Here is an 11,712-nt window from a genome sequence, read left to right on the forward strand (position 1 = left end):
TATAGGCGGTTTGTTCCAAACCTCAGTACCATTGCAGCCCCATTGACTGAAGTGATCAAAAAACATGTTGGATTCAAATGGGAACAGGCTCAAGAAGAGGCATTTCAAATTCTAAAAGGGAAGTTGACTTAAGCTTCATTACTTGTACTTCTTGATTTTTCTAAGACTTTTGAGATTGAATGTGATGCTTCCGGAGTGGGTATTGGTGTTGTCTTGATGCAGGATAGGAAACTCATTGCTTACTTCAGTGAGAAGATTGGAGGTGCGACACTCAACTACCCTACTTACGATCAGGAGCTGTATGCTTTGGTGAGAGCTCTACAAACGTGGTAACACTACCTTTGGCCTAAGGAGTTTGTGATCCACACGGATCATCAGTCTTTGAAACACCTTAAGAGCCAGGAGAAGTTGAACAAGAGACATGCGCGTTGGGTCGAGTTCATTGAGACATTTCCTTATGTGATCAAGTACAAACAAGGTAAGGAAAACATGGTGGCTGATGCCTTGTCTCGAAGTTATGTTTTTCTTTCAGAACTTGAAACCAAGTTGCTTGGTTTTTAATTCATCAAGGATTTGTATGCAACTGATCAGGATTTTAAAGAAGTTTTCAGAAAGTGTTCCAAAATGGCTTATGGGAAGTATTATCAAATGTTTGGATTTTTATTCTCTGATAACCGTTTGTGTGTGCCCCAATGTTCTTTTAGGGAGTTGTTTCTCAAGGAAGCTCATGGCGGAGGTCTTATGGGACACTTTGGAGTTGAGAAAACATACAAGGCGGTTTATGATCACTTCTACTGGCCGAGTTTGATGAAAGACGTAGAGAGGATCTGTGGCCGATGTATGATTTGCAAGAAATCTAAGACTAAAGCATCAAATCACGGTTTGTACTCAGTTCTACCCATTCCCACTCATCCTTGGGTAGACATTTCTATGGATTTTGTGCTTGGTTTGCCTAGATCTAAGGCTGGATGAGATTCCATCTTTGTGGTTGTTGATAGATTTTCGAAAATGGCTCATTTCATTCCATGTCATAAGACTGATTATGCTGTGCAAGTTGCTGAATTATTCTTTAGAGAAGTTGTTAGGTTGCACAGAATGCCTAAGACCATTGTTTCTGATCGTGATGCTAAGTTCGTTAGCTATTTCTGGAAAACTTTGTGGTCTAAGTTAGGAATGAGATAGATGTTCTCTACAACTTGTCACCCACAGACCGATGGTCAAACTGAAGTTGTGAATCGAAATTTGTCCACACTTCTTTGGTCATTGGTTAGAAAGAACCTTAGACTTTGGGAAGAATGCTTGCCTCACGTTGAATTTGCTTATAATCATGCTATGCATTCTGCTACCAATTTCTCACCATTTGAAGTTGTCTATGGTTTTAATCCTTTATCTCCACTTGATCCTTTTCCTTTCCCTTTGAGTGAAAGAGTTAATACAGATGGCAAGAGAAAGGCGGACACTATCAAGAAGCTACATGAGCAAGTTTGTGCCAATATTGAAACCAAAACCGAGGGTTACAAAAGATTTGCCAACAAGAAAAGAAAGGATGTTGTTTTCAAGGAGGGTGATCTTGTTTGGGTTCACTTAAGGAAGGAACAATTTCCTAAAGAAAGAAAGTCCAAACTCATGCCTCGGGTCGATGGACCATTTCAGATCTTTAGGAAGAATATTGACAATGCTTATCAGCCTGATTTGCAAGGTAAGTATGGCATTTCTTCAAGCTTTAATGTTTCTGATCTTTCTCCTTTTCTTGTAAATGATCCGGATTTGTGGACAAATCCTTTTGAAGAGGCAGGGAATGATGTGCCTCAGCTCTTGGATCAGTCCGTGGAACCAGACCAGAATGAAGATCAGGATGTCCCGAACTTTTCAACTGAGGTTCACTCTTCCGACCGTACCGGAAAGAAAGACCGAGCCGTGTACCGGATCGACCCGCGTACGTCCGGAATGGAGCTTCGGCTTGATCCTCGACCAGACGACCGAACTGGAGCTCGTCTTGTCCGACCTTCTCGACAATCTGATATCTTGCATATTTGCATTGTTTTAGTCATTCATTCTTGCACATTTTTATCATCTAGATTAAATCTAGGCATCCTTTAGGTTTCATATTGCATACATAAGTCTTTATTAGGTGTTGGAGCATCCCTTAGAATTTTTTGGAGGTATTTAGAGACATTTGGGCTCTTAAGGAGTAGAAAATGATCATTTTGGCGAGTAGAGGAGCTGGAGCGACCTACTGGAGCGAGGTGATGCACCCGCTATGGACGAGTGAAGTGTAGAGCTACCCAGTGGAGCGAGGTATGACACCCGCTCTGTACCAGAGCGACCTCTCGCAGCGAGGTAGCGTACCCGCTCTGGGCCCAACATCCCGTCGACAACTTTCGAGAACCGGAGCGACCAAGACGGAGCGAGGTGGGTACATCGCGCGCCTAATCCATGAAGTGCGAAGGAAGCCAGAGCGACGTCCCGGAGCTAGGTGGCGAACCCGCTGTGAAGCTGTAGCGACCCAATGGACCGGGGTCACGAACCCGCGCGCAAGATCTATATTTGGTCGATTTTTCATGTTTTGCTGGACCTTCTTAGGCTTGTTTTTTAGGCCCACTAGGTTTTTAGGAGTCCTATAAATACTCTCTAAACCTAAAATTAGGACTTATCTTGTTTTTCTATCTAATCAAAAGCCACTTTTGGGTGAAAAGATCTAATCTTGATCATAATTTCTTATCTTTTCTTGATTATCTTGCTCTATAATCATGTTTAACCTTGAATCATCCATGGTTTTAGGGTTATTCATGTCTATTAGTGAGTAGACTAATCTTGGATTCATGGGCTAGGGGTGATTAAGGGTGATTAGAGAAGATCTAGTGTGTTTAGTGTTAGATCTACTTGTTTCCTTGCTTGTTGAGGGTTCTCAATGCTATTTTAGTCTTGATCATACTAAAATAGATCTCTAGGCATTTCCTGCCCACAAGGTGTATGATGAAATGACTTAACCAACTCGTCAATGCTTTTAGCTTGCTTTACCTAAGAGATTAGTTGCTAAAGGAGTTAAGACTGCTATTAGACTTGTTCTCTATGTTTGCTTTAGTAACATTCAACCTAAGAAATTTGATGCTTGAGTTGCTTTAGCAAAAGAACATTCATCTAGAGATAGAGCTTGTTTAGCTTAGTATCTAGGCATAAGGAAAGTGTTTGATTGATAGCTTGCCACCTTTAGATTGGATCTACATCACCCAAGATCAAATGCCTATCCCCATGAGTCCTCTTGATTCATATTGAGAAAGAAAGATCATTACTTTATTGCATTAGCTTATTAGTTCTTAGTTCATACAATCTTTAAAACCGGGTTGCACTTAGCTTAAGCATGAACTTGCATTCCCTTTGCTTTAGAATCACCTAGGATTGGTTCGACAATCTTTTATACTACAACATTTGATTAGGAGCCTTGAAAACTCCTAACATGAAATTGGCGTCGTTGCCAAGTTCTAGGTTGATTGTGACATTGAAATTCAGTCACTTGCTTGAGACTAAGTCATTTTTCTTTTATTTTGTTACTGGTTCTCCTTCTTCCTCTCCCTTTGCATTTCAGGTGTATGAACTTGAGGAGCAGAGGTTCATCAAGCCTAGTTCCAAGAGTTGAAGACATAGTTGCACTTGAGAAGGAGATAGCAAGAAAGAGAAGAGAAGAAGAGCAACAGGCTCACTTTCAGAGATTGGGGTTTGAAATGGAGCAAAATTAGAATCAGCCTCATGATGGAGTGACCCACGGAGCTGCAAACCTTAGGCCACAGCATCCACAATGCCAAGCTAGAGCCATTGGAGCCTATGATCAACCTCACATTCATGGTCATAGGTTGGGAATCAGAGCACCAGCTGTGGAGAACAACAACTTTGAGATCAAGTCAGGGCTGCTTAACACCATAGAGAACAACAAGTATCATGGCCTTGCTGCTGAAGACCCTTTTGATCACTTGTACAAGTTTGATAAATATTGTGGCTCGCCAAGACCAATGGTGTTTCTGAAGATGCATTCAAGCTCAAGTTGTTCCCTTTTTCTTTGAGAGACAAAGCACATCAGTGGGAGAAGGCTCTTCCAAGTGACTCTATCACAACTTGGAATGAGTGCAAGAGGGCATTCCTAGAGAAGTTCTTCTCTACCTCAAGGACAGCCAAGATCAGGAATGAGATCTCTAGCTTTCAGCAGAAGAACCTAGAGGGATTTAGTGAAGCATGGGAGAGGTTCAAGGGCTATTGGTCTCAATGCCCACATCATGGCTTCACCAAGGAGAGTTTGCTTAGCACCTTCTATAGAGGAGCTCTACCACAGTGCAGAAACAGGCTTGATACTACCAGCAATGGTTTCTTTCTGGGAAGAACTGAGGAAGAGGCAGAGGAACTGGTAGAGAACATGGCCAAGAGTGACTCAGTCTACAGTGAGGAGCATGATAAGGTCAACAGAAGTGATGATCAGCAGACAAAGAAAGAGATCAAGTCCTTACAAGACAACATGGATTTGCTTCTTTCCAATCAAGTTAAATAGGAGCAGATAAACTTTGTGGGTGATCCTAGTCAAGAGGTTCCTCCTATGGTCAATGAGGTTGATGGTTTAGAAGGCCAAGAAGAGCTGTGCTTCATCAATGCTAATGGGACATGTACAGGAAAGAGCCCAATTTTCAGTACCAAATAACTATCAGCAAAGGCCTTACTACAACAATCAGCAAGGAGGTTACCAAGCCAAGCAGAACTATCCTCAAGCCAACCAGTCTCCTCAGATTCAAGGAAGCTCTTCTCAAGCTCAAGCTCCAGATTCAAGTGTGGATTCTATGTTCAAGCAACTCTTGAAATTTCAGGCCAGAAATGAGAAGACCACGATTTATGAGTTCAAGAACATCCATGCAAAGATTGATGGGAACTATTCTGACCTCAACAACAAGTACATGCAACTTGCCTCTCATCTCTCAAGGCTTTGGAGAGTCAAGTTGCTTCTATGCCTTCATCCTCCAAGCAGCCAATGGGGTCTCTACCAGGGAAACCAGAAAAGAACCCCAAGGAGTCTTGCAATGTTGTCTTCTCCACTACTTCAGAGATTGAGCTGAGTGATCATGAGAAAGAGGAGGATGAGATTAAAAGACTGGTCTTTGGAACTGAGTTGGGGAAGTTGAGAGATTTGTTGTGGCCACAGCTGAAGCATAGATTGTGAAGGACGCTGCCAGGAAGGTTGAAGCAACGAATCTGCAAAGAGCTGAGCACAAGGCTGAGAAACAAGTTGAGAAGAGACCTGACTACAAGCTGAAAAGGTTAAGCTAGAGGAAGCCACTGAGGTTGAGCTATCACCCTAAACCCTAAAACCTAAACCCCCCCCCCCCCCCCCCAAAGAGTTCTCACAAAGCTCAGAAGGTGCTCTCCAAGTTCAGGAAAGATCTTAGTGATGTTGGGGCCATGCTTCTAGAAATCTCGGGTGTGCGTGAAGTTCATGTCCAGATGATGCTCATCAAGGACATTCTAGAACACAAAGCTGAAGTAGCCGAGCTTTTTGACATCTCCATTCTGAAGATTGATCCACCAATCCCTCCAAAGTCCCTCCCTAAGCTTGAGTTTCAAGGGATGTTCACCTTGCCTTGCTACCTTGGTAAGCTCACTTTTGATGATGCTCTTGTTGATTCTGGTGCTAGTGTGAGTGTGATCTCAATGGAGATGATGAAGAGTCTAGGGATTGAGAGCATGGAGCCAAACACATATTCCCTACAGTTTGGAGATTCCTCTTCTACAACCCCTATTGGTCTCATCAAGGACTTCCCTTTGAAGATTGGAGCATGCACCATTCCTATAGACCTCACTGTTCTGAAGATGGCAACTGAGAAGAGAGTCTCATTGATCCTTGGCACTCCATTCCTCACAACAGTAGGAGCTTGCATAGACTTTGCCAACAAGAAGGTCACACTCCTAAATGTGAACAAAGCTGTCTCCTATCCACTACAATCCCCAAAGATGAATGTTGAGTACTGTGGAACAATCACTTGTGGAGCATCCTCCATTGAGAAGACCAAGTCTGAAGGGGTTGGTATTGAGAAAGAAGGTCTTGCTGGAGAGTCCTCTAAAGAGTTGTGTGCTGAGCACTTGGAAAGTGCTAAAAAGGAGGAGGTGAGTAGAGGCACAAAGGCTGCTCATGACAAGAAGAAGATTGTGAAAGATCCTCATCCTCCACATCTTGATAAGACTCCTCACACTCTCACTCTACACCCAATGAAGCTTAAGGATGGAGCCATTGAGTACAAAATCAAGTGCAAGGGAAGGTCTAAGCCATTCTCAAGTGCAAGAGCTATCATCACTCCTCAACTCCAGAATGATCCAATCAAGCTTCAAGAGCTTCTCTCTCAAATCCTCACCATCACTCTTGAAAGTGGGAAGGATCCTCCTTCTCCACTCTCCGCTTGAGGTACCACTCCAACCGTTCCATTGTATATACCAGTTTTTCTTTGCATTTATTCTTTCTTTTGGGTATCTCTTTCCACTTAATAACACAGAGACTGTGTGAACTAAGTTTGGGGGAGGTACCAAGTATTTGATCATGTTTGCTTTGATGATATTGCATTGAGTCTTGCATTGTACATACATATTTGCATAGAAAAAACCAAAAAAATTTGAAAAATTTGAAAACACACAAAAAGAAGCATGTAGTTGCATCACTTGCATTCTTAGGATTGAGTCTAGAGCATATAGGTTGCATTCATGAATAGGGAGAAACCTTGTGAAGAACACATGTCTAGAACTCAATTTGACATCCTAGCTAAACATATCAAGTAGCTTAAGCATCTCTTCAAAAAGCTTTTAAGCTTCGAGCCTTGAAAACTCTTCTTGAAACACGTTGCATGATTGACATTGTTCTTGAAACCAACTCCAAATGAACTAAGGCTTAATGAACTTAATTTCTCTTGCATATGGACATTTGCTTACTTGATCATGGATATTATACACATTTGGGTGATCTTTCTCTCTTTGTACCAATCTTTGTTAACCCAAATGGCACTCCATACCCATTAACTCTCACCATTCTTTGAAGCCAACATTAATTTGCTTGAGTGAGGCCTTTTATTGATAGCATGTCATGCGCAAAATCTTGAGAGTATTAGGAGCGACAGTGGGGTTGTTATCATCTTTGGCTAGCATTAGGACTTCATTCGAGCTAGCCTCTAGGATGTTTTTTTGGGTTTGTGAGCTTAAATTCTTTTGATCTTGGGAATGAGAGAGATTGAGTGAAATAGATGAACCAAAAAGAGTGTTTAAAGTAAGAAACCCCTAGGGATAAAGAAAGTTAGAAAGGAAAAGCTCTAAAGTATCAATAGAACCCCCCTCCCAAATTAAAAAAAAAAGAATCAAAGAAACAATAAGTGAGTGGGGGACATAAAATTATGTGAACGGAATTTTTGGACAAAATTCGAGGGACATAATTTTGTGGATGATATTTGTATAAAAGAATTGTGGATGATGATTTGTAGATGGATAAATTGTGTTCAAATAAATTTTAAACCCATAAAAACTGTAAATGGTTAAACTTGTTGAATGTGGATGTCTGAAGAACGAACGGATTATGAGTAAATGCTAAATTTATCTCCTTTTTATCAAACTTCGCAAGATAAAATAGTGTAGAGACTCTTCTGGACGTGTTCGTGTGGATGAGTAACGTGTGGATTGGCGAGTGAGCGTAATCCTCATAGAAAAGAGCAGCGGAAGTGTTTGCTTTATCAATTGTTGAGGTTTTTGGTTTCAGTAAGCTTCCTTATAGTGGAGGCGCGATGCAACAATCTAGCCTCATCGGTCATGTCTTCATTGTCAAGGAATCACCTTCTTGTGAAAAGATTCTTTTGTACACTGAAATTGCTTATGTATTTTAAAACATAGTTCTTTTTATAATCATCTCATAAGATTTGATTAAGTGGGTATAAATTAAATCTCTATGAATTTAGTTAAAGGCTGAAAAAAACAAAAAAAAAAACTCGATGAAAGTCAAGAAAGAGATTTGGTTTACATCTTTAAATTATTTGCCTTTTAGTGAAAAGGTAATTTAGACACATTATTTTAAAAAGTTTTCCACAAGTATAATGTGTCTTATAATGTAACTGAAAAGATAAAATATGAATTTTCGTGTAAATTTTTCACAAGACAAAATATGCATTTTTTAAAAAACTGATTAGAAATTTAAAATTATCGAAGCTAAACTAAGAATCTATGGTTTTTTGACATGTTATTTTCAAAACAATTTTCAGATGTTAATTTCATGTTTTTTTTTTTGAAGAACTTTAAATTGCATTAAATTTTGTTGATTTAAGATTTTGTGGACCTTAACTTTTGTTAATTTAAATACCATTTTAAGTTTTATTGATTTTGAATACCATGACAAATCAGACTTTTCAAACATGAAATCTTAAAAGTTGTTGACTTATAAGATTTAAATGACTCCATTTGATTCTATCAATTTTCTTTTTAGTTAAAAAATTATTCTTATAAGGGATCATACATGTATTATGCCCAAAAAATCTCTAATTATAATTTTGTATGGTATCAGAATGTTTTAAGTTTTACTAAGATTTTAATGATTTTGAAAAGTTCATCTATATATACAACGATCATTCTTAGATTATTAGCTATGCAAAAAATAAACTCAAAAGTAAATTAGATTGTTGAACCTTTTATCTAGGATGAAGTCTTCAAAATTGCACTTTGTTGTTCTTCTCATCATCATTTCTTTCATTCTTAATATTCAATCTGCTCGTAAGTATTCTTATGTTTATATACAACAAAATGTTTTGTTTTCCTTATATATGTATATATAACTGTGTATGTATGCCAAAAATCTGTTTATAGTTATCATTATTTTATAATATAATTACTAAGATATTATGGCAATCATATTAACCAGGAATTATCGATGATTCATTAAGCGATTGTGAATTCAAAGGACCTTGTCAAAAGAAAACAGATTGTTACAAGAGATGTGGAGTAGGCAAACCACCCTTCAAAATTGCTCTGTGTGAACCTTATGGAAGTTTACGTGTATGTTGTTGTGTCTAATTATTAATAGCCTCATTTGATAGAAGTTATGTCTTTTAGTTTTATCTGAAAGAAAATATATATAGCAATATGATATGCTTACACAGAACTACATTTTTACTTACACTTTGGATAACATATATCAAATTACATCTCTTCAATATATGGAGGGTTTTAGATAAAACAAATTATGGATGATTCATCAAGCGATTGATAACTAATAATAAAAAATAATAGATAATCACATTTTAATAATTTATTTTATTGGCTGGTGGCGTTATTTAGAATTTTTTTATCATATTTAGTATAAAATATTAAGCATTTATTATAAAATGCTTAAATTTTGACTAGTCAAATTTATTTATTTATTTAAATTTTTGTTCTAACAACAATAACACATCAGCTGAAAACACATTTTGCTAATGATTTAACTTAAATCTATGTAAATATAATATAAATAAACTTAATAAGTATAGGATTAAATGTAAATTGAGGGCTCGATAAATAAGCGTTTGAGTTTGGCAGACCGATTTTTCGTTCTATCAACGGTGATCCTTGGGATTATAGGTTTTTGGACTTTGGCACTCTTTTTTCCTAAATAGGTTATATTGTTGACCAACTCTTTATGTTTCTTCTTTCGTTGGCATGAAATTTTAATGGTGCGAATGGTAAAAAAAAAGTATAATTGGAATATTGAAGTTGATTTTGGTATTAGATCAATTATGAGTTCTACGGAAACACATGGTATAAAAAGTTGATATGTATGCTATTTTTTAGAGGCGGTTCCATATGGGTGGCGTGTGATCGAAGAGGTATCCTACTATTACAAATTTTTGGTCCTTACAAAAAAATTTGTACTTACTCGTGGATGTTTCACTTACTTCTGAAGTTGCGTAGAAAAGCTATTTATTTTAACCTTTAATGGAAGTTGGAAATGGCTCTCAATTTTTTTGGTCGAATCCCTGGACGCTATTGTTCTCAGTAATAGATTTCTTAGGTTTTTCGAGTGCTGCCTCTATGGGAATTTCATTGCCCTCTCTTGCAAATGAGATCTCGTCTGGCGTAGGTGGAACTAGCATGGAGTTAGATGATATGCTCAAATTAACTTTCAAGCTACTCTCTCAAATAAGGGGTTCATTGTAGTACTTTAGAATTGTATCCAGAGAGACTCGATATTTCACACAATACACTTTAGCATCAGACTATGCTAGGTCAAATTATATACATCAGTAAAAATAACAGAACAGGGTGAACAAGGTAGTTGTTCGATTCATTGATGAGTTGTTTGATGGAAGGATGGTTGCTCGACTTAGGGTTTCAATCAGGTTATCATGACTCTATCTATAGATGCTAAGGGTTGATCCTAGAACTTCATATAAGCAAGTAAACCAGCTCTCGCATGCGCTTACTAATCAGATGCTTGGAACCATGTGATTCCAGCTATCGCATGCGAACTTATGAATGAGCGTCGATCGATACTATAGAGTGAGTTTCCATTGACCTCGTTCCAAACAAGCGTTAAGAACCAATTTGATTTGTTCACTAAGTTATCTAAACCAGCTTTCGCGTGCGCCTAGAAACCTAGCTCAGCAAGATTCAATTCAGGTAATAGACTAGCTCTCGCGTGCGTCTAACTATCCTATGATCATGTAACTAGTTAATTACTCTTGAAACAAGCAGTAAGAACAATCATATTGAAGAATCTATTAAAGAACCCTAGCGTATCTATATTTCAGAAGAACATCAAAAACCTAGAAAATTTAGATCTAGCAGGTGGATCTACTCAGACATGATAGTTATCACAGAAAATCATAAATTGAATAGATATAAAATAGATAAAACCAAATAAGAAACAAAAGGGGTTCCAAGAGGACTCTGAATGAGTTCATTTCTTCTCTCCACTACAGGAAATGTGGGTATTAATAGCTGGCGTTAAACGCTATTAGTTTGTTTTAATAGTGTTCCCTAAAACGCTCTGACAACGCCCGTTATCGTAGGTCCGACACTTTTAATAGCAGATCTTTTGAATGCTATAGTTTAATAAACAACAATAGCAAATGTTTCGTGTTATTAATTTATTTTTAATTATCCGAAAATTTATTAAAAATAATTATCAAACCAAACCAAATTAAAAAATAAAATTAAAAACTACACCTAAACATAATTCATAATTAAATAATTCATAATTAAAAATTTTATTTTATTTATTAATTAAGATCAGTATACAAATAGTTAGTTTACACTTAATAATCAGTTGATTTCCTAACATTGGTTTATACACAAGTCTGGTTTATTAAACTAACCCTGTCTAAACCAAACTTAATAAACCAACCAATACTAAACCTAATCTACGCCACTCTGTCGTCGCCTTTCTCTTCCATCTTCTCGTCTTCCCTTCTTACGTCTATGTCTTCTCCCTCTTTCTCTTTTTCTTCTTCTTACTCGGCTCATCTACATTAGCACAGCTTCATATCCGGCTTCTTCCTGTAACAAGAACAAACAAATCAAAAATCAAATTAATTTCAAAATCTAAAACTTAAACTCCAAACTTTTACACTATCAGAAACTGATTTACACTATGAAACTTCAGATCAAAAAGTTCAATCATAGAAGATTATCTTTCAGAATGGATCTGCAAACTAACGTTCTCAATATGAAACTAAGTTT

The 11,712-nt window shown here is 37.6% G+C and overlaps 1 protein-coding gene and 1 non-coding gene across 2 annotated transcripts; one reads left to right on the plus strand and one right to left on the minus strand.

Moving 5' to 3' along the window:
- Positions 1–4,168: 4,168 nt before the first annotated feature.
- Positions 4,169–4,275, minus strand: LOC125590741. The gene has a single exon (XR_007326745.1). It is a non-coding gene; the product is annotated as a small nucleolar RNA R71 (small nucleolar RNA).
- A 3,654-nt stretch (positions 4,276–7,929) lies between these two features.
- Positions 7,930–11,570, plus strand: LOC111207858 (putative defensin-like protein 270). The gene is made up of 2 exons (XM_022706282.2): positions 7,930–8,766; positions 8,915–11,570. The coding sequence occupies exons 1-2, from the start codon at positions 8,694–8,696 to the stop codon at positions 9,064–9,066; spliced, it is 225 nt and encodes a 74-aa protein (XP_022562003.1). The 5' UTR covers positions 7,930–8,693; the 3' UTR covers positions 9,067–11,570.
- The last annotated feature ends 142 nt before the right edge of the window (positions 11,571–11,712 follow it).

The sequence above is a fragment of the Brassica napus genome, chromosome C7 (assembly GCF_020379485.1).
Source record: "Brassica napus cultivar Da-Ae chromosome C7, Da-Ae, whole genome shotgun sequence".
Taxonomy (NCBI): Eukaryota; Viridiplantae; Streptophyta; class Magnoliopsida; order Brassicales; family Brassicaceae; genus Brassica; species Brassica napus.